The sequence below is a fragment of the Piliocolobus tephrosceles genome, chromosome 15, assembly GCF_002776525.5.
Source record: "Piliocolobus tephrosceles isolate RC106 chromosome 15, ASM277652v3, whole genome shotgun sequence".
Taxonomy (NCBI): domain Eukaryota; kingdom Metazoa; phylum Chordata; class Mammalia; order Primates; family Cercopithecidae; genus Piliocolobus; species Piliocolobus tephrosceles.
In genome coordinates, this window is record NC_045448.1 from 38,969,035 (window position 1) to 38,993,003 (window position 23,969).

Below are 23,969 nucleotides of genomic sequence, written 5' to 3' on the forward strand. Positions count from 1 at the left end.
CAGCCTGGGCAACAGAGCAAGACTCCATCAAAGAAAGAAAGAGAGAAAGAGAGAAAGAGAGAGAGAGAGAGAAAGAAAGAACGAACGAACAAACGAAAGAAAGGAAGGAAGGGAGAGAGGAAGGGAAGGAGAGAGGGAGGAAGGAAGGAAGGAAGGAATTGGCAACAAATATTGCATATTGAATTTTACAAATAATATTTCATATTCTCTAAATTGCTGGTTACATCCCTCTTTGTAGTCCTACTTGGTATTATTTCTCTTTCTCTCAATCTCTCTCATCAGACCTGCCAAAACTTTTTTCCTTTTATCAGTCCATTCAACCTGTTTACTCAGATGGCTATCAGAGCCCACACAGGAATTGATACCTTTTTTAAATGACAATGGTACCTTAAAGTGGTACCTTGGAATACTGTGGCATGAAGCAGTTTATTTAAAGATAGAGAATCATAGAAAGACTACTGGTCTTACTTGAAGCAACTTCCAGTGTAACTTTGGGCAAATAATTTGTACAAGCTATGGCTTCCTTGGGTATAAAATGAATGGAACATATGCCGGCCCACCGCACAGCATTGCTGTAGTGATCAAGTGAGATAACGTACATGAGAGTGCTTTGAAAACTATGAAGCATGAACAAACAGGGTGTTACTGTCACAAAATAATGTTGCTTTTAGGTGCTATAGAAAAAAAAAAGGAAACAGCCCTTTTCATAATGTTTAAAGCATTTTTTCTACACCACAAATATTATATAGACTCTCTTCTTGAAAAAGGCTGCAGGATTTGTCCTGATGAATTATTTTAGTTTCAGGGGAAAGTATTTCCTCATCACCCTCCCCCCAGCATAAAAAGTTCTCATTCTACTAAATTAGAAATGTGCACTAAAGACCCATTCAATAAAGGGCACTGAAATGGAAATTAACTCAAGTCTGCTTTCAATTAATTTCAATTCCCCAAAGTGACAAACTTTCCTTTTTTGTCACAGCAGTAATTGGAAAGTAATAGACAATCCTCAGTTTTTGTGGTCTTATGTGTGTATGTGGGGAGGAGGATACACGTTCTAGGTCAGTCTAGGGGAGGGTCAGGAGACTTTTCAATATTCTTTAGGTTTCTGTTAACTTATTATTTTAAAAATTTTTTCTGAATTAATTTTACAAAAATATGGCTATAACTTCGTATCGTTTCAGCATTCTTATTTCTCTATATCAATGATTTTAGAACCTTTGTTTTTAAACAGCAGAAACTGATCTTCAAAGGAAATCCTTTCCCACCAGGCACTATGGCTCATGCCTGTAATTCCAGCACTTTGAGAGGCTGAGGCAGGAGGATTGCTTGAGCCCAGGAGGTTGAGGCTGCAGTGAGCCATGATCCTGCCACTGTACTTCAGCCTGGGTGACAGAGTGAGACCCTGTCTCAAAAAAAAAATAAAAAATAAAAACAGAAAATGCTTCCCCAAAAGCTGTAGTATGTGAATCAGAAAAGAACAGAGAGACTCTGGTTGAAGGGGGTAAGAAGGGGGACCCAGAACCCCACCAGCTTGGTGGCTTCCTCTCTCCACTTAAGACAGACTAAAGAAAGCCTGAGGGCTTCAAAAAATATAAACTGAAAACCATTGCTTTGTATCATGATAGGCATGATATAGAGACCAACAGGTTCTTTCCAGAAACTTAACATTATTTTCCTTAGTGTTTGCCAAGGCCTGAATGGGTGTTTTTAGAGGTTAGCACTGCAACCGTAGAGATGGAAAGAAAGGAGGAAGGTCAGGGAGGAATAGGAGCCACAGTAACTTGGTGAGAGGCATGTGGCAGCATCTGATGGTTATTTATTCAAAGGCAGGCAGTGATTCAAGGGTTATCAAGGGCAGCGTGAAGAATTACTAGGCTCAGAGTGAGGGATTCCCAGTACAAAATGAAGAGCAGACTGCAAGTGAGATCTCAAAGGGACTTTCATAATCATAGCAAGGCTTTTTCCAGAATAAGTCATATTACCTGTCTGTGTAATCCTGTTATTAACCTCCCTTTTAAACTGTACCCTTTAATACATATTCATTATCACAATCATTCTCATCAACCTAGAAATTCTGTTCTGGAAACTCAGCTTAAGAAAAGATGTCCTAAATATGAAGAAAAAGGACTCTATTCCTTTTTATATCCACTTATTATCATAAAAAACAGAAAAATACCCTAATAATTGGGGGAGGGAAAGAAAACAATGACACATTTTCTCAAGCAACTATTTCTTAGTCAATAAATATAATGATTGTGAAACTATTTGGAGAAAGCCAGGTGTAATAAATGAAAGAACCAGTTCTGAAATCATATGGATATACCTGAATTACATTTCTGGCTCCCTTTGCCATGATCCTGGGCATATTATTACCTCATTTTCCCAAGCCTCAGTATTCTCATCTGGAAAATGAGGATAATGATATATCCTCAACAGAATCAATATGAGATTTAATTAAATGAGACAATAGAAATAAAATATGAAGCATCATGTTTGGCACATAGCAGCTGTTCAACAAATGTTCCTTTTCTCTCCACCATTCCTTACATAGCATATGGGAAAATGCTTATGCTCTGTCAACAAATTTTTCTTTCTTTTTTTTTTTTTTTTTTTTTGAGATAGGATCTTGCTCTGTCACTCAGGCTGGAGTGCAGTAGTGCGAGCCTAGCTCACTGCAGCCTTGAACTACTGGGCTCAAATGATCCTTCCACCACAGCCTCCCAAGTAGCTGAGACTATAGGCTCTGTCAAAAAATTTGACGAACTTAAGGAAATATATAGTTTTCTAGGAAAATATAAATGACTAACTAGTTGAAAAGCTGCCTAGATAAATTTCTTTTGAAGAAACAGAAAAGGGCTTGAAGATCTGACTACTTTTTTAAAAGGGTACCAAGATCAAATGGTTTCATAGCTATGCTCTATTATCTTTTAAAGAACTGATAATTCCAATGTAATTGAGGTTTTTATAGGTTATAGAAAAAGATGAAAAACTTCCAATTCATTATGGCTAACATAAGCTTAATGACAAAATAAAATAGAATAAAAACCAAAAACTATCTACCAGCTGGGTGAGGTGGCTCATGCCTGTAATCCCACCGCTTTGTGACAGACCAAAGTGGGTGGGTCACTTGAGGCCAGGAGTTTGAGACCAGCCTGGCCAACATGGCAAAAACCCGTCTATACTAAAAATACAAAAAATGAGCTGAGTGTGGTGGCTCATGCCTGTAATCCTAGCTACTCAGGAGGCCAAGGCACGAGAATCACTTGAACCCAGGAGGTGGAGGTTACAGTGAGCCAAGATCGTGCCACTGCAGTGGGGGACAGAGTAAGACTCTGTCTCAGAAAAAAAAAAGAATATTTTAATAGCAAAAGTGACCACAAAGTCAAAAGACAAAAAGATAAATGGGAAAAAACATTGCGTATAACAAATAAACAGTTAATACATGTTATTTAGAAGCTCTCACTATTTGGTACAAAAAAAAAGGCTGATAACCCAAAAGAAAATTAGGCAAATCAGAGGACTAGATAACTGACAGACGAGCAAATCTTAATGAATAGTAAGTATACGACATAGAGATGCTCAGTAGCACCAACAATCAGCCAAAGTAGCTATAAACTATCACTTGTCACCCATCTGACTGACAAGAACTAAAAAGTGTTAACATCCACTATTGGCTGGAATGCAGGAGAAAGGTATTTAGGCAATAAATATTCCTGGGGAGAAATGAGAATAGTTATAGCCTTTTTGGAAAGCAGCCTAGCCACATCTATGGAAACTCCACATAAATAAAAGCACCAATATGTAAAGCTCTATGTACCAAGATGTTCGTTGTGGCATTGTTTGCAGTGGCAAAATAATGGACATAAAGGGAATGTTCATCAGTGGAGAAATGGTTAACACAGTCATCTGTACCATGGAATATTATGCAGTCATTATAAGTAATTTCTTAGGGCCAAGCGTGGTGGCTCACACCTGTAATCCCAGCACTTTGGGAGGCTGAGCCAAGCAAATCACGTGAAGTCACGAGTTCAAGACCAGCCTGACCAACATGGTGAAACCAGCCCCTACTAAAAATACAAAAATTAGCCAGGCATGGTGGCGCACATCTGTAATCCCAGCTTGAAACTGGGAGGCGGAGGTTGCAGTGAGCCGAGATGTCACCACTGCACTCTAGCCTGGGCAACAGTGAGACTCCATCTCAAAAAAAAAAAGTAATTTCTTAGATCTATAACAATTAACTTGGAGAGATTGCCACAGTGTATTACGTGAGAGTAAGATGCAGAGAAGTACAATATGTAAACCTACAATGACAACCCCACTCCATATATGTATATTCCGTATATGACTGTATATGATTATATGAGGATGGATAAAAGAATGAAAGAATACCAAAGATTATTAACATCAGTTGGGATTGGGGAGGAACACTTTTACCTCTGCTCAAAGAGCCACAATAAAAACAGTATAAATAATAATGGTCCAATTTAAAAAATTTTTTTTTTAAAGTTTATCTTCACTTATTTTATCTGTACAACAATAATCATCCTATGTTTATTTTATTTTTTCATTTAAGAGATGGGATCTTGCTATGCCTAGGCTGATCTTGAACTCCTGGCCTCAAGCAATCCTCCATCCTTGGCCACCCAAAGTGTTGGGATTACAGGCATGAGCCACTGCACCCAGCCATGGTCCAATTTTTAAAAGAAAGTAAAATGTTTATGCTATAATATAGGTGGGAAAGGTAGTTACAAAATTTTAGGTAGGCTTCATTAATAATTATGTAAAATATTCTACAGAAAAAATGTTAACAGGCAATACAAACAAGTGATCACGATAGCTGTTTAAGTAGAGACATTATAGTTGCTTTGTCCCCTATATACTTTCCAAATTTTCTCTCATGTAGGTTTTTGGTTGTTTTTTTTTTTTTTTTGCCTTTTTTTTTTTTTTTGAGACAGAGTTTCGCTCTGTCCCTCAGGCTGGAGTGCAGTGGCGTGATCTTGGCTCACTGCAATCTCTGCCTCCCGGGTTCAAGCAATTCTCCTGAGTAGCTGGGATGACAAGTGTGTGCCACCACGCCTGGCTAATTTTTAAATTTTTAGTAGAGCGCAGTTTCACCATGTTGGCCAGGCTGGTCTTGAACTCCTGGCCTCAAGGTATCCACCTGCGTTGGCCTCCCAAAGTGCTGAGATTACAAGCGTGAGCCACCACAGCCTGGCCTCTAATGTAGTTTTGTTGCTTCTGTAATTTACTAAATAAAATTTCTAACTCACTATCCATCACACGTGTTTATTATGTCTCATGGAGGTTCATGCCTGTAATCCCAACACTTTGGGAGGACAAAGTGGAAGAATTGCTTGAGGCCAGGAGGTCAAGAACAATCTGGGCAATATGGGGAGATGCTGTCTCTACAAAAAGTGGAAAGTTAGCCGTGCGTAGTGGACATGTCTGTAGTCCGAGCTATTTGGGAGGCTGAGGCAAGTGGGTCCCTTAAGCCGAAGAATTCAAGGTTACATTGAGCTATGATCATGCCGTTGCACTCCAGCCTGCGAAAAGCAAGACTCTGTCTCTACAAAAAATAAAATAAAAGAAAGTCTTATGCCTTGAAATAAGTGGTCACATGTACATATGTGAGCATGTGAGCATGAGGATATTCTAGCTCAGAAAATGTGTAAGTTTTCATTTTACCTATGATATATGGGTTTTTGGTTTTTTGTTTTCAATTAGTTGTAGATTAATGACTAAATCTCCAGGAAAAATCACCCACAAAAATCCCATAAAGGTATGGCTTTGCATATTTAAAGATTTTCTTCCCTCAAATAGTAACAGAAATCGCTTCTAAAGACCATTTTTAAAGCTGGGTGGCTTTGGGCAGGCCACTTCTTTTCCCCTCCTTAGGTCTCGTTTGCTTCTTTTATAAATGAATAACTTGGATAGAATAATATTCTTAGAGCCTCTTTGACGATAATATTCTGCGATTTCATTATATTCATCCTAGAATGGATTAGATGTCAAGTAAATTAACAATTGCTAAGGAGAAGAAAGTTTTCATCTTAGAAATGTTTGTATCAGCTATGAAAAAAGATTGAAGATAGTTAGGGAAGATGCCTTAGCTTGCCGTAACTTTCATGCTTACGTGAAAAATGTGCAAGAGTTTAAACAGCATATGGCTTTGACTTTGGGCCTTTCTTTATATTCGTCATTTATAACCATATAGCTATTTTCCAATGGCTTTTTACCTGTGTGTACCCTCCCACCCTGCCAACTTATTATTTTGCTTTATAAACCTCAGTATGTGAATAAAAAGTATTTTTGTTTTGGTTTGGATATACTCCATATTTTATAATAAAGTCTTTTTTTTTTTTTTTTTTTGAGACAGAGTTTCGCTCTTGTTGCCCAGGCTGGAGTACAATGGGACGATCTCAGCTCACTGCAACCTCTGCCTCCCGGATTCAAGTGATTCTCCTGCCTCAGCCTCCTGAGTAGCTGGGATTACAGGCATGCACCACCATGCCCGGTTAATTTTGTATTTTTAGTAGAGACAGGGTTTCTCCATGTTGGTCAGGCTGGTCTGGAGCTCCTGACCTCAGGTGATCCACCCACCTTGGCCTGCCATTATAGGCGTGAGCCACCGCACCTGGCCTTTTTTTTTTTGAGACAGAGTCTTGCTACGTCACCCAGGCTGGAGTGCAGTGGTTGATCTCGGCTCACTGCAACCTCTGCCTCTCAGGTTCAAGTGATTCTCCTGCCTCAGCCTCCTGAGTAGCTGGGATTACAGGCACCTGCCACCATGCCATACTGATTTTTGTATTTTTAGTAGAGATGGGGTTTCACCATGTTGGCCAGGCTGGTCTCGAACTACTGACCTCAAGTGATCTGCCCACCTCAGCCTCCTAAAATGCTGAAATTACAGGCATGAGCCACCACATCCAGCCCATAATGAAGTCTTAAATCAGCTTTCTTCAGATATAATTTATGTAAGATAAAATGCACCCAATTAAAATATACATTCAATGAGTTTTGGCAAATTTGTGCACCCATATACCACTGGCACAATTAAGTAGTAGAACATTTCTATCATCCAAAAAAGTTTCCTGTGCGGCCAGGCATAGTGGCTCATGACTGTAATCTCAGCACTTTGAGCTACCGAGGAAGGAGAGTCGCTTGAGCCCAGGAGTTCGTGACCAGCCTCGGTAACATAGTGAGACTCCTGTCTCTATGAAAATAAAAAAATTAGCCAAGCATAGTGACCTCCACCTGTAGTCCTACCTACTCAGGAGGCTGAGATGGGAGGATCACTTGAGCCCAGGAGTTCAAGGCTCCAGTGAGTCATCATAAGGCCATTGCACTGCAGCCTGAGCAAGAGTGAGACCTTGTCTCAAAAAAAAAAAAAAAAAAAAAAAGGTTCCCCGTGCCTCTTCCCAGTTATCCCTCCACCTCCTGCTCTAGGCAACTGTTGATTTGCATTTTGTCACTATAGATTAGATTTGTCTATTCTAAGTGATGAACAAAGTTTAAACTTGTGTTTTCTTAATCTTGGATAGTGTTCGTATATTTGTGTTGTTTCAATCAGATTTCTTAGTTGTAAGCAACAGAAAACAATCTCTGGCTGATTTAAGCAGCAGAGGAATTTGTTGAAAGGAGATGGACAGCTCACGGAATTGCTGAGAGGCTGGAGAATCGAGTTTGGGATTCTATGGCCAGCAGCAATGCCTAAATCACGTAGTACAACTGTTCTAGTGAGGAAAGCACCGAAAGTAGCACCTGGAATTTCCTAATATGTTTGTAACAGATAATGGTCACCACCACTACCCTCACTACCACTGCTGTCTTAGAAGGTAGAAAGAATATCGAGTATCTGCCTTAGGAATTCTTTTTGCAACTGCCAGTGTTAATTGGGGTAGGTGCATCTGAGTGGTATGTCCTAGGCATGTATCTGTCATGCCTTAGCTGCAAAGAAGGCTAGAAGAACCTGGTGCTTTCAGCCTCTATAGTGGGAGACATCTGATCAAGTCTCATAAGGCAGGGGAATTCTTCAAACTTAGGAAAGGGTTAAAATGCTCTATGGCTGAAAAGAGGGCCAGTATCCACAATACTGACTGTGTGCTAGACTGCATTCTGACTTTGCAGCTTCATGTCTAATGGTCACATCAGACATGGCCTGTTTGCTAAGCATTTCCTGGGTGCAAAGGAGTCTACCAGGTGCCAAAAGTGGGGACAAGGCTATCAAGGAACATACTATTTAATGGAATAGAAACAGATGTATTGGCCTTCATATCTGCTCAATTTTTTCTCCTTAAGATAATTTCCCTGGGGCTGGGTGTGGTGGCTCACACCTGTAATTCAGCACTTTGGGAGGCCATGGTTGGAGGATCACTTGAGCCTAGGAGTTTGAGACCAACCTGGGCAACATAGGGAGACCCCATCTCTACAAAAAAAAAAAAAAAAAAAAAATTCCAGGTGTGATGGCATATGCCTGTGGTCCCAACTATTTGGGAGGCTGAGGTGGGAGGACCGCTTGAGCCCAGGAAGTCAAGGCAGCAGTGAGCCATGATTGCATCACTGCACTCTATCCTGGGTGACAGAGCAAGACCCTGTGTGAAAAAAGAAAAAAAGAAAAAAAGAAAATTTCCTTAAACTATAACTTGCTAGTAAAACCAATATGTCTTAATTAATTGATTTGATCCAAAAAAGAATGTAGCATATTGAAAAACTATCCTAAATTTGAATAATGAATTTCATATGTATTCACAAAATGTATTTACCTTTACGCTAAATGTTTACTCAACTTAATATTTTTCCTCTTCTGAAATTGCATGTATCTCAAGCTGTGTTCATTTCAATTTTTTTAAGTTAATATATGAAGTAAATCCAGTTTCTTTGACAGTTTTACCTGTTATCCTTTACTCTTGATTTGAATTGACAGGTGCAGGGAAGAGGAGGTGGCCTGAGGCGGGACGATGAGGATGCAATGTTGAAGAATAAGCTGGAGAAGAGAAGTAACCGGCACTATGGAAAAAACCAAAACAAAGCAAGGTCAGATTTTTCCCATGTCTTGTTTTAGGACTTAGGATTCAAGGAATGTAGGTTTTTGCTTTGTCTTACCACTGTCTCAAGACATGACAGTATGTTAACTATTTTCATTTCCCTATCATCATATAATGACTATGAAGAATATAGACTGGGCGCTGAAAAAATAGGAAATGCTATTAGAATTTGGTCTGTGTTGTTATTTTATTGTTCTTAGCAATAACTTTAGGACTGCCTCAGAACAACATGCTGGGTAAGGCCAAGACACAGATTCAACTACTAGACATCTATCATCTTCTAGACTAGCCTAGAAGCCTAAGTGCTTTCTCTTTTAATCTTTACCATATAGAAACAACTATATAGAAGTAGATTCTGTTACCATCTCCAATTTATGGAAGAGGTAACAGTCATAGGGAAGTCAGGTGACAACTACAAAGTATCAAAGTTAGGTCTGGGATCTGTATCTTTCCTCCCAAGCCCTGATTCTTGCTATTATACCAGGCTGTTGGGACATAGTATGAAATTGTCTAAATAATCTTTACTCAAGCTTATGCAGGAAGTTTGGGTAACCTCAAATCATATGGATTTTATAGGGACAGCCTGCTGTGTGTATAAATTCTGGGCTAAGGTTATATATTATTTATGGACTTAAATACTGAGGCTGGAGGGGTTTCCTGTACCGGCATGCCTTAGGAGAACAATATACACATCCACACAACCAAATGTTTGCAACCAGGGGCTTCCTCTATAAACTGCTTGATGCATATAACATGACACACTGGAGAAGAAGCTAAATGGATAAGCAGCTAGCTGAATGTTTTACGTGGATTGCCTCATCTTTATGGCCAACCAATGTGGTTCTGAAAGTGCATTCTAGGCCAACCTCTTTTTCTCCCTAGGTTGTGAATGGTTTTCTTTTCCTTTCTCTTTTCTTTTCTTTTCTTTCTTTCTTTCTTTCTTTCTTTTTTTTTTTTTTTTTTTTTTTGACGGAGTTTCACTCTTGTTGCCCAGGCTGGAATGCAATGGCACAATCTTGGCTCACTGCAACCCCGCCTCCCGGGTTCAAGTGATTCTCCTGTCTCAGCTTCCCGACTAACTGGGATTACAGGTGCCTGCCACCACACCCAGCTAATTTTTGTGTTTTTAGTAGAGACAGGGTTTCACTATGTTGGCCAAGCTGGTCTTGAACTCCTGACCTCAGGTGATCCACCCACCTTCGCCTCCCAAAGTGCTGGGATTAGAGGCATGAGCCACCGTGCCTGGCCTGTGAATGGTTTTCTACAACCTACTACTTCCTCTGTGTGTGCCCTGTGTTTCCTGAAGTCTAGTATTATACATTACGGTTTTCTTCTGCCTGCGTCTTTCCCAGAGCCTTTCCATTGACAATTCCTCCTATCAGCCTCTTGCCCAGGAGGACAGCAAGATTCCCTTAGCTGAACTTGGCAGTGACAGCAGGGCAGAGTTCAGAAGTATGGCAAAGATACAAAGAGTTGGGGGAAGTAGAGGATATTTTATGCAGGCTTGCTGAGATCAGTAAGTGCCTGGTAAAGAGCGCCTTCCTGACTGTAGAACTGTTCCCGCAGGTCAATTTCAGTTAGCCTCAAGAACATAAAGGAGACACTTCCTGCAAATTCCTTTCTGGCTATTTAATAATCACACATTGTTCAGTTTGGTTGAGAAACTTCCCTACTGTGGTAAAACGTGGTTTTCTATTGCAAGAGAATATCAGGTAGATAATGGTTTAGTGATTAGGATATGTGAATATGGACACCACCTACTTCAGCTCATTTTTTGTTCCTCTGGAATCATCGGTTTCTTGTCATACAGGCACAGATGTAGGATCCTGTAAGTTTCCTTATTCCCTGCATGTATCTGGAGAGGATAGAGACAGAATGAGTAGTGTTGATTGAACAAAGCTTTTTCTCCCTGCAGGAGAGAATGAACATATGCCGGTGAATAATCCTTCCACGCAGATTTACCAGGTAAAGACAAATCAATTGTTTCGAACGCTCCCATGTATAATAGTGATGACTGACTATTCTTTATGTGTAGATGTTTTTAGCACTCACAAGTGCTTCCACATATATCGTTGCACTTGTTCTCTTAACAGGACTGTGAGACAGGCACCTCAGTGGGTCTCACCACTCACAGTGCACTTTGGCGATAACTGATTTTTTTTTTTTGAGACAGGGTCTTGCTGTGTTGCCCAGTCTGGTCTTTAACTCCTGGGCTCAAGCTCAGCTTCCTGAGTAGCTGAGACTATATGTGAGCACCACTGAGCCTGGCTGAGAACTCATTATTGAAACACAAGTTATCCCGTTTATGAAATGCAGCACTATCACCCCCACCTCAACTCTGCTTCTCTTGCTTGCTGTCCCCATCGCCATGGCCATTACACTGCAAGATAACATTTCCATCAGAGAGGAGAGGGCAAGATCTGTTTTTCTTACTTTTCCATTTTAGCAGGGAGAATTGAGAATGAAAAGGGGGTTAACATTGCAAATGTTCAAATATCTGTACAGGAAAAACTTTCAAGCTCTTTTTAAACAATGGGAACAATTTGCTTTACAAGGAAGATGAAAGTTCTGCAAAACATCTTTGCAGTAAGAGTCATATGAGATTGCTTTGGTCCTCTAAGTGGTATTCACTTGGCTTCTGTCTCCCAGCTGTAAATTTAAAGTACATCTCTGTTCTTAAAAATCATGAAACTTTATTCTGACATAATTTGTAATATAAAAGCAGCTTGGGCTAGGGAAACCCATGCTCCTCTCCAGACTTCAGGCAGTGCTGCCTGGAATATGTGAAAAGGAAGAAAACATTGACAGAGCTTGGTGGGGGTTGGCAGAAAGGATGCTTTCAAAGTTGATCTAAGGTTTTAAGCCCTGGTCACTAGGAAAAAGAGTACTCTCCCAAACAGAAATACAGGAGTCCAGAAGAGTAGATAGTTTAGGGGAAACGTTATTTAGATTTGTCTAGTTTAAGTGACGGTAAAGTGAAAATGACAACTAGTTCCCAGAATTATCATGTAAGAGATCTTTGCTATAGACCAAACTGGGGCAAATCAACACAGGATTATGGAAACATGATTTAATCATATTGCCCCTACACTCAGGCCAGCTATAGGATGAATGGGGGAAACAGCATCATTTCAATTGAATACACATATATTGAGCAGTTACTATGTGCAAAGTCTACTGCTTAGCCTCATGGCAGATTAAACAGATGAAACAGACATTCTCATTGATTTTTCTGTGTCCACAACCTGAAAAACACATAGAATTATAGTTTTTACAAGGTAGGCTGTTGAAAGGATTGTGATAGAGGCATTGATAAAATTCTGTGGGGAAGGGATGAATTAGTATTGACTGGAGGATTTGATTTAGGTACTTAAGGACAAGTTGATCATTTGACAAGTATGTATAGGTAAGGTTGTTTTGGGCAGGGAGACTAGCTTGAACAAAGGCCTAGAAGCAAAAAAAATGGGTCTTCACTCAGTGCTGCTTTGATGCCTCACTGGTCCAAGTCCTCCAGACGCTTTCCCTGTCCACCTCCCCTCCGTTCTCATCTGACCTGTGTATGACATTTGAATGAGTGTGAGTACCTCTTTAAAGTCAGGTATGATTTAAAGTCTATTATAGATTTTATGTAGGTCACTCCCTGAATGTTGGCTAAATATAGCTGCAGTGGGGGTGGCCTCATTATCTTATTGCACTACAAATCCTAGTACATCTGTTCGCAGTGGAACACACAAAGCAATGGAAATGAAGTTGGTCTATATGACCTCTGTGATGCTATTATAACCCCATCCTTGTTTTAAAAGAACACTTCCTAAGCCCCAGTCTGTTTACTCCAAGCAACATTTAACCAAAAGAAGAAGAAGAAAGAGGAGAAGTAAAGAAAGAAGAAGAGAAAGAGAAAGGAGGGAGCTGGGGAGGAGTTAACCATAATAGAATAAAATCTATAATAGAAGGGAGGGCACCTGAAGCAAAATATAGTATTTTGGTAGTTCTCTACCTCATTTTATTTTCTGGATAGATCTTATCCCTACCTGACATTATCATATGTATCACCTCGTTTGTTTTTTAATTTTCTGTCTTCTCATCTAGAATGTAAGCTCTAAGGGCAGGAATTTAGTCCATTTTGCTCTCTGTTGTATTCTCAGTGTAAAGTACAATGCCTGGCATATAATACATATTCAATAAATATGAGATGAATGAATGAATGGATGACTATATTACAAGATGTCTGTATTGCTTTGAGCCAAGAGGTCTCATGCAGTCATTCAGTCTTGTGCCAAACAGTGTTGGAAAGATTTTGTCTGGTTCTTTGGAAAAAAAGAAGAGATCCTCACTTCATACCCCAATCAAAACAAATGCCAAAGTGGATTAAAGGCTTAATATAAAAAATTCAAACCATAAAATTTTAAAATAAGTGGGTATTTATTTTGTCTCCAAATGTGAAATATCTTTCTAAGTTAAAAAGCAATGGAAGAAATCACAAAGAAGGAGATTTGAGAGTTCATCCACATTACAATTTAAACTATTTCCATAAAAAAAAGTTAAACAAATTCAGAGGCAAATAACAAAATCAGAAAGACACAACAAATATTTCAAAGGTTTAATTATAAATAAGTAGTTCATGAAGGTCAATAAAAATAGAAACTTCTAAAACCCTAATAGAAAATTAGCAAAGAACACAGACAATTTACCAAAGTAAAATTATAGATAGCGAAGAAAAAGTTGAAGCTCAAAGAAGCAATGATTAAAATAAGGAGTATTATAGTTTGACTAATTAGCAAATAATAATTAATAATATTTAGTTCTGGTTAGTGTATGTAATTGTTAGAAACTTTTAGAAAAGTCTGTTCCCTATTTCCTTTTTCTCTTATCTTTTGTCCACTGCACATACCCCTCTCAAAGTCGTTGAATCAGATCTCTTTTCCCGAGTCAGATGGTATCATTTCACCCTAGATTACTTCATTTTGCATATGGATTATTAAAATTATGATCTCATTAACATGAGAGGGGATCCCATAATTAAGGCAACAGACATAGTAACTGCACAATTTAATGCTAGCCCAACACTCACACTAATGATTTCAACTCCAACTGTGTTTTAAGCTCACTTGTAGTCTTAGGAATGTAAACACTATGGCTTCTTCCTTTTCTATTGTTTTATATATTTTATTATTCAAGGTATGTTTTTCTAAATCCATGAATTTAGGACATCACATATCATATATAATGTTTCCAAGAATATACAGCCATATTGCTATAACTTTTCAAATCCGCTGGTCAAATATAATTTGTATAGTTATTCATTAGTTGAATATATTGCCTCCCTGTGATATAGTAGCTTTCCCTTTGGGTCAAACACTACCTGACATCTTTGACCCACAGGCATTTCATATTTAGGAATTTATTCTAAGGAAATAATCTGAAATATATACAAAACTTTAAAACAAAAACATAATATGACAGCATTAGTTATAACATTGAAAAATTACAAGCAACATAAATTTCCAACAAAAGTGAATGGGTAGGTAAACTCTGGCAAATTCATAGGATGGAATATCATGTAGCCATCAAATGTAGACATTTAGAAAAATTTTGAAGGCTATCGTAAATGCCTTATTAGAATATTAGAAGGGAAAAAAGAGAGGTAGAATCAAAGTGTATCTGCAGTGTGATTTCAACCATATAAACATCTGCATTTATATGCATAGAACAAAATAGAAGGAAATGTGAGTGTTAATGGTTGTACTGAAATAATGAAATTTGGGATGATTCTATTTGGCGATTCTCTTTTTTCTTCGTTATTTTTCTCCATAATGAAAATAATTTAAGAAAATAAGTGATGTTCCAAAAGAACCTCTAACTGAAACACTATGGGAACCAGTCCTACAGTAATAGGTTTCATCGTCAAAACTGCTGTTGAAAGTTTTCTAGGATTTGTAAATCCTGATTGAGACTCAGTCTCTTTTTGCCATTGAGGAATGTTCTTCTGATACTAGAGAAGTTAACTCTTCTAGGCCTGTGGTACATCCGGGGATCAATAAGATAAAGTTCCAGCACACCAGGCTGCATGTCAGTCTCAATAAGGCCCTGCAAGAATGACTTGAAGGGTCAGCCTCTGCAGGGAATGTAGAGGAGTAGATATGGGAAGTTTACTCTCGACATTCAGATTACTTGCTCCTCACTTTCTATTTTAAATCATTGCACCTCTGGGGATCAATAAAGAGCCCTACAATTGGAAGATGGAAGTTGGCAGAAAACTCATGTTGCTTCTGCAGTGACCCTGGTTTAGGGGGAAAACCAAAGCAATTACCTTGGCCTCCTTGCCATCGTGTATGTGCCACTGCGAAACACCTGGCTTTTGCTTTTATAGAATTGTAGGAATTGGGAGGTTTCCCAAACCTTGACATTTATGACTTTGCAAGGTTCCCAAGCCATAGGTCCAGTCCCCCTAGTTTACCTCTTGGTAGCCTCCTGGCCTGGGTAATGTGGCAAAAAGGAAGAAATGCCCATAAAGCACACGTTGAAATTTGTGAAAATTCAGTTTGAGGCCTGAGGGATCTTTCATGAAAAAAAATTGGAAGACACTGACTAAAATTCATCTTAAGAAGAGTTAAGAAGCCAAGAAAAGAAAGAAAATTGAGAATCAGAAATTAAGAGCAGGAAATAGGAAGAATTCGGACTCCTCTCCCCTATTTCTTTGAGCCTAAGATGCCCTCTGTGGTACCGTAGGCTTCGAAGTACAAGTCTTCCCTGAACCTACCTCCAGTGGGAGCCCGCCTCCAGCGGCAGGATGGAGGGATCATAACCTCTCTAGAGCAGCTTCATGAAAAAATCAACGAGATGAGGAACGTGTTCAACTCGCTGGAGAACAAGGTAGTCACCCGTTTCTAATCCTTGGGGTGGGCTGTGGGCTGTCAAAAAAGAAAGCTGAAGAGAGAGCAGAGAAAAGATGTTAAGACTGTGTCTTCACAGTATTTATTGTTTACAAGGGAGTGGTCAGGTTGACAGTTGAAAAGCACTCTGTGGGGGCTAAAGATACTAAGATCCCTCAGCATCTTAAAAGTGACATGTTGTATCAGGTGTGTGTCTTCCTGACGGCTTCCCCTCCCTGGCTGGTCAGGGCTGTGAAGCTGTTTACAAAGCAGTAGCAACACTTCAGTGGCAGGTACCCATGGAGCTCAGAGTAATATGTTGGTAGGAAATGGGCTCACGACTCAAAAATAGCTTCAGAATTCCCAGAGCTCCTATGTCACCTGGCTGTTAGGGGAAATTTTAATAAGTTTTTGAGAGCTGGGGTTCTGCAGGCAGGAAGGTCCTTTTCCTAGGAGTCTGCAGCTACCTTTTGGTCTCTGCAGAAAACTCTGCCTAAGGAAGCAAGGATAATGAAACCTATTTCTGTTGGGTAGTGGTTCCCTTTTTTTTTTTTTTCCCAAGCAGGAAACCTAAGTGAATGTTACTAAGAAGAATGTCAGCTTTCCTTCTTCCAATTTTAAAACTTGCATACATTTTTGATTTGATGTTATATAGACATCACTTTTGTTTATTTTGTTTACAGAAGATACATTTACATAATGAAAAATTACCAGATCAGAAAGTGGTTGATCTGGTGATTTAATTCACCATGATGACTGAGTTAGGATGTAAGCCAAAATCAATTGCAAAGATTAATTATAATTAAAAATGATTGAAATGAAAAATAGATTGCTCATGATGTTTCCCAGCCTTCTAGCCCCAAATACTTGACAAGCCCTGCTTTTTTCCTCAAAATGATCTCTCTGGTTCCTCTTATTTCTTTCTATTCCCAGCAATCCTTTGTAAGGCACAATGAACCACAAAATCCTATATTTTTAAAATGTGATATAGGAGACAAAGTCGCTGTATAGTGAGTGGGAGGTGCCATTGCAGGTGGGAATCATGTGGATGAACTGATTCTGAAAATTTTCAGAAATACACATTCAAAGAAATTTTTTAAGGTATCTGGACTTTAGTTTTCATTCCTTTAAAGTAAAAATACTTGAGACCGGGTGCAGTGACTCACGCCTGTAATCCCAGCACTTTGGGAGGCCAAGGCGGGTGGATCACCTGAGATCAGGAGTTCAAGAGCAGCCCGATCAATATAGTGAAACTCCATCTCTACTAAAAATACAAAAATTAGCCGGGTGTGGTGGCACATGCCTGTAATCCCTGCTACTTGGGAGGCTGAGACAGGAGAATCACTTGAACCCAGGAGGCAGAGGTTGCAGTGAGCTGAGATCATGCCACTGCACTCCAGCCTGGGTGACAGAGCAAGACCCTGTCTCAAAACAAGACAAAACAACAACAACAACAACAACAACAACAACAACAAAACTTGATTATAGAATAAACCTTCTAAATGGTTCTGTTTTAAAGAGACATGTAGAGCTAAGAGTTCCTCTACTTAACAGAGTGTAAGATCATAAATGTCAAGAAAGTAATGTTGTTATCTTATTGTTGTTATTAACTTACTATCTGTTGAAAATGCTTTTTTCATTTATTCAATAAATAAAACTGAACTTTAGAAGTGCTCCATTTTCTCCACATTTCTGTTTGTGCTTAACTTTTTGATTTACCACCTAAAGGGGGAGAAGAATGAACATTTCTTGAACATCTGTATACCAAGTATGTGCTATGGTAGGCAGCTTACCTACGTTTACTCATTTAATTCTCAAGGCAGCCCTGTGAAATAGATATTATTATAGCTATTTTATGGATGAGAAAACTGCTACAAAAAAGTTAACCAACATTTCTAAGGTCTTAGTACTTTAGGGTAGAACTAGGATTTGTACCCTACCTGATCCCAAACACCTCTTTCATCATGTCAAAGTTGACCTACATGACCAGGACTGACTGCTGAAGATGATTCATATCACCATCAACAACATTCTGAGCTCCTACCGTATCCTAACAGATATTTCTGTGCCTTTCTTATGAGTTAAAGCCCACTGTCATTGAAAATACTGTTACCTCCTTTCCCATGATATCATCCAAGAGTATTTTTTTTTAAAAAAAAAACCTTCTTTCCTTTCAAATAAACTCTCAGTTATGCTTAGTTGTTTCTCTGTTTATTCTTTAATTTCTTAAGAAAACAAGAACTGAATTTCCTTGCCTCTCATAATAACCAGAGAGAATATGACCCATTTTCTTCTTTCACAGAATTCGAAGAGTTATTGGATCAAGATTCACATACATGTTTCTTTTCAAGCAAATCTCATTTTAATCAAAGGTGTTAGAATAAATAGAATCTTGTAGAAGCACTTGTAAACTTAATTAACAGCTTGCTTTCTTGTCATTTATCAAGCTTCAACATGTGCTGTATGTAAAGAAGACACTCTTTTTCTTAGATAAACGGGGCCAAGGTTGTCTTAAGTTGTCCAAACTGAAGTACACTAGTAAATGAGGTCTGTAGATTTTCAGGAGCCTCATTTCTCAAACAAAAGAAAAATTCAAGGGCCAATGGTGCCACTTATAATAATTTCCAGCAAATTGAATTAACTTTTCACGCGTTATTTAGTTGCAGGCACTAGCCTCCGAACTCAAAACTGGTTTCACAGAAGCAATGCAAGAATTGTCAAGAATTCAACATGGAGAATATGCTTTGGAAGAGAAGGTTAAGAGCTGCAGATGTTCCATGGAAGAAAAAGTTACTGAGATGAAGAATTCATTAAACTATTTCAAGGTAGGCCCCTCTTTAATTTCCCTGCTGACAAGAAAATTTTGGTCTTGGTAACAGGAGTAGAAAACTTGCCTTTTTCTGGCTGGGCATGGTGGCTCACACCTGTAATCCCAGCACTTTGGGAGGCCAAGGCCAGCGGATCACAAGGTCAGGAGTTCAAGATCCCCCTGGCCAATATGGTGAAACGCTGTCTCTACTAAAAATACAAAAATTAGCCGGGTGTGGTGGCGGGCGCCTGTAGTTCCAGCTACTCGGGAGGCTGAGACAGGAGAATCACTTGAACCAGGAAGTGGAGGTTGCATTGAGCTGAGATCATGCCACTGCACTCCAGCCTAGGCGACAGAGCAAGAATCTGTCTAAAAAAAAACAAAGAAAAGAAAAAGAAAAAAGAAAACTTGCCTTTTTCCATAGCAGTCAAATATAAGAATTTTTCCTCTGGGCCATTCATAGTTATCACAGAAAAATATCTTTCATGTTTTCCTTTTTGTAGCTCTGTGTTAAAATTTGATGCCACAATGGAAGTATACATTTTTTAAATCTCTCATTCATTCAAGAAGTATGTATTTAAAGTGTACAGTGTGCTAGATTATGTGATATACTTTTACCCCATATATAACCCATACATTACCCATAATAACCTATCAGATATTAAGAACCAGAATAACCTTGTCTTTGTTTCATAATGATAGTTGTCTGGATACTTCTAAATTTCAATTGAATTAAAAATAATTTATTGTACAGTCAATACTGTGCTAACCCATGTACCATGTTAAAACATAGCAATTCTTATTTTTTAGGAAGAACTGAGCAATGCCATGTCGATGATCCAAGCCATTACCTCCAAACAAGAAGAAATGCAACAGAAAATCGAACAGCTTCAACAGGAGAAGCGAAGAGAATCTCGAAAAGTTAAAGCCAAGTGAGTGTCTTTTAAAAATGTACCAAAGGCAAACCCATAAGCAATGGCTTCTGCAGAGGCACCCGGAACACCTTCCCCACTCTCAGTATATAGCCTGCTGGCCACTGTGCTCCACAGCTCGGCATGCAACGGAGGTTCTAGAATTATAAAATGGGTTAATACCAAAGACAGATGGTACCTATTACATAGAAAAATCCATTTAATACGATATGTAAAATGAAAGTGACATCAAATGGCATGAATGCTTTGATTACAAGTATAAAAATATGTAAAATAACAACTAGAAAGATACATTCAAAAATAATGATAATTGTGTTAAGATAGTGGCACCATCAGTGATTTTCTTTTTTTATTAATTTTGTAAAATGTCTCTAATGCAATTATTATTTTAATTCTAGGGTTGAAAATAAATTTATGTTAAACGATGTCTGGACCTGGTTGAATCAAGTAAAGTTTCACCATTAAACATATATAATCTTTATTGTCACTTATGTGATTGTGGTTTTGTTTTTCCTTTTTTCTTTCTTGTTTTTTGGAGACAGAATCTTGCCCTGTTGCCCGTGCTAGAGTAGTGGTATGATCACAGCTCACTTCAGTCTTGTACTCCTGGGCTCAAATGATTCTCCCACCTCAGTCTCCTGAGTAGCTGGGACTATAGGTGTGGCCCCCATGCTAGCTAATTTAAAAAAAAAATTTGTAGAAATGGGGATTCCTTATGTTTTCCCAGGCTGGTCTTAAACTCCTGGGCTCAAGTGATCCTCCCATCTCGGCCTCCCAAAGTGTTGGGATTACAGGCATGAGCCACAGTGCTCAACTTATGTGTTTTTAATATTATCAAATTGAAAATAGAAATGTAGGCATAATATGTGTGTGACCTTGGAGAATAGGTTGTTTTCAGGAGAGGACTTGCTGCTTTCTGGTACTTTTGAATTGCATTGCTAAGCAAATATAAATCATTTCAAGCAAATTGTCACCACTGCAAACTCTAAAGATCCCGACGAGAAGGAAGCCAGTAACAAAAAAATAAGAATGTGGATATTATAATTAGAAGGGTGATTTGTAAATATTTGAAGTTTTTTCTCCAGCGGAGGTGATGAATTAAGTTGAACCATATGAATTGCTAGTATTTGACCACTTTTAATTTTCAAAAATAGCAATTTATATAGTTCAACCTAATAATTCAGACATTTTCTTGAGTTGTTCTGAACTGAATCTCCTCATAACCTATCAGATATTAAGAACCAGAATAGCCTTGTCTTTGTTTCTCTTTCCTAGGAAAACTCAAAAAGAAGAGCACAGCGCACAGGCCGGGCCTGCCCAAGCACAAGGAAGTCCTTTTCGTTCAATCAATATCCCTGAGCCTGTTCTTCCAAGCGAAGACTTTACCAACCTTTTGCCTTCTCAGGCCTATGAAAAAGGTACAGTTCACAAATCATACTGAATTAATCAAGTATTTTTTCCCCGATTCCCAGGGCTTAAGAATGGGCTCAAATCCTCCATCTTTGTTAAAAGAAAATGGTGTATTGCGTAGAATTTTTCTGCTTGTAACTGAAATTTAGAACAATCCAGAGGATCTAAGAGACCACAAGAGTCTACCCAATTTTAAATATTTTTTTTGGGGGGGGGGCAGAATACTAATCTGGATACTTCTAAATTTCAATTGAATTAAAAATGATTTATTGTACAGTCAATACTGTGCTAACCCATAAGAGAGAAATGTTAGAAAAAATATCACTTACTCTAATAAGTCATTTTAGTGGCAGTCTAACTCAGCACCTGTCTTTCTCTGGAAATCCAGAGCTGATGCTGCCTGTGGGCTGAAACAGTCACCACTCTTATTCCTGGCCTTTGGGATGTTAGAACAGATATTAAAAAATGGTACCGAAGAAACTGGCTTTCCAGTGGAGGTCTGAGTTTTGGTTATTAACTTATGTTCAACTCAGGAAAAGTAAAAAAAAAAAAAAAAATTGCCACGTCTTTGTATCCTCAACCATGTCTACCAAAGCACCCGTAGACAGAAAAATAAATGTAGATATTAACATTGTTTAGATGACATTTCCTCTTATTTATGGTCTCACGTAGAAAGTCTTCAAGACAAAGACTCAATGATTTCTCAACCAACTGTCAGTGTGTCAAAGTCAGGGTTGGTGGTTTTCTATCCTTAAGACTAATGGAACAATTTGGTTTATATACTCATAGACAATGTGTATTCTGAATAACTGAATCTAAAAATCTAAATCAAGTGGCTTTTAATAAGTATACTTCAAAGTACAGATTTGCCTTTTTAATTTTTTTTTTTTTTTGAGATAGAGTCTCGCTCTGTCACCCAGGCTGGAGTGCAGTGGTACGATCTCAGCTCACTGCAACCTCTGCCTCCCAGGTTCAAGTGATTCTCCCGCCTCTGCCTCCACCTCCCAAGCAGCTGGGACTACAGGCATCACCATGCCTGGCTAATTTTTTGTATTTTTAGTAGAGACAGGGGTTTCACCATGTTGGCCAGGCTCGTCTCGAACTGCTGATTTCAAGTCATCCACCCACCTCGGCCTCCCAAAGTGCTGGGATTACAGGCATGAGCCACCGTGCCCACCTTGTCTTTTTATTTTTATTTTTTTACCTGTTTGAGTAATTCATTGAGAGACTGATAGGCGCAGCCTAGGAAAACTCACTTGATCCATCTGGGGACTGGGTTCATTGCAGGTGGCTCTATTTTCTTTCCTCTAGCACATGAACAGCTCTACATAAAAGGATGATCCTATCTGGGAAAGAGTATAGTATAGGATAGGCTTAGAATGTAAATGTCAGTTCAATGCCAGTCTGGAGCAGCTAAACATGTTCATAAGATAAAAGGTTAAAAATTATCTTTACAAAGTAAATTTGTGCATGTCTAGACAATGTGTAACAGCCCCCAGGGACATGAATAATCACAGAATGTGTTGAATCCACTGAAAACAGCTGATCCAGATGATTTTAGTGCCCACATGGATTTCAGTGAACTATTTAGTGGCAATTCCTCCTTCCTTTCCTCCTGTATAGACATGGTCATAGTTTATTCTACTGATTTGCTGCAGAAATTTAAGAATAATGTGCCATGATAAGACATTCTGCACATACTTGGTGGCAGATTGTGTTAAAACTCAGAGGTCAAGAACAAAAAACTCAGAAAGTCTTGGCTTATCCACTGTTAATGATAAAATAGTACAACTGTTATCTATTGTCCCAAAATTCAGTAGCTTAAAATAGCAAACATTCATGGTTCACAGTTTCTCTGAGTCAGGAATCTGTGCACAGCTTAGCTGAGTGCCTCTGGCTCAAGGTCTCTCATTAAGGCTGTAATCAAGGTGCTGGCCATGGCTCTCATCTCACGTGAGGGCTCTACTCACGGGGGATCTGCACCAAGCTTACTCACTTGGTTATCGGCAGGCTCCAGTTCTTGTAATATGGGCCTCTGCAAGTTGCTGCCTTACAGTTTGGCAGCTAGCTTCTCCCAGGGCAAGTGATCTAAAAGAATGCTCAATACAGAAGCCACAGTGTGGTTTTTTTTTTTGGTTTTTTTCTTTTTTTGAAACAGAGTTTTGCTCTTGCCGCCCAGGCTGGAGTGCAATGGCACGATCTCAGCTCACCACAACCTCCACCTCCTGGGTTCAAGCGATTCTCCAGCCTCAGCATCCTGAGTAGCTGGGATTACAGGCACCTGCCACCATGCCCTGCTAATTTTTGTATGTTTAGTAGAAACGGGGTTTTGCCATGTCTCTGGTCTCAAATTCCTGACCTCACGTGATCTGCCCACCTTGGCCTCCCAAAGTGCTGGGATTACAGGTGTGAGGCACCATGCTCGATCCACAGTCTTTTTAGAACCTAATCTTAGAAGTGGTAGTCTGTCTTTTCTGCCATATTCTATTAATTAGAGGCTAATCAGTAAATCCAGCCTTTACCTTAGGGGAAGGATAACATAAGGGCGTGAATGCTAAGGGTGGGGATAATTGGAGCCATCTGGAGCTGTTTACCACAAATAGCTGACGGCCCCCGTCTGAGAAGGCAGCCAATTTATGTGAACCCTGATGCAACAACTTCATTTATGTGCCTGATAATTGTAGAACTTGTCAGTTTGAAAATGTCATTTTACAGGCCCAAGTATACCTTTCCTTTAGGTTCCTTTCCCCACCCAAGAAACTCCCAAGATGTTCAGCCTCCCCACTCCTGACATATTCTTGCTTGAGAAAATTGAAAACTAATTTTTTTGAAAGATACGGTTTTATCATCCATCTCTTCTTTCTTACATCCTATTTATTCTACCCGTTCAATATTGGCTTTC

General features: G+C 39.0%; 1 protein-coding gene across 2 annotated transcripts in view; it reads left to right on the forward strand.

Moving 5' to 3' along the window:
- Nucleotides 1–23,969, forward strand: part of ARHGEF33 (Rho guanine nucleotide exchange factor 33) — an 85,887-nt gene that overhangs the window by 20,632 nt on the left and 41,286 nt on the right. For both annotated transcript variants that reach the window (XM_031934167.1, XM_023216294.2), the window contains exons 3-7: nt 8,924–9,033; nt 10,960–11,009; nt 18,577–18,741; nt 19,536–19,657; nt 20,933–21,075. In XM_031934167.1, coding sequence (XP_031790027.1) covers nt 9,009–9,033; nt 10,960–11,009; nt 18,577–18,741; nt 19,536–19,657; nt 20,933–21,075 — 505 coding nt within the window. In that variant the 5' untranslated portion in view covers nt 8,924–9,008. The remainder of the gene's footprint in view (nt 1–8,923; nt 9,034–10,959; nt 11,010–18,576; nt 18,742–19,535; nt 19,658–20,932; nt 21,076–23,969) is intronic.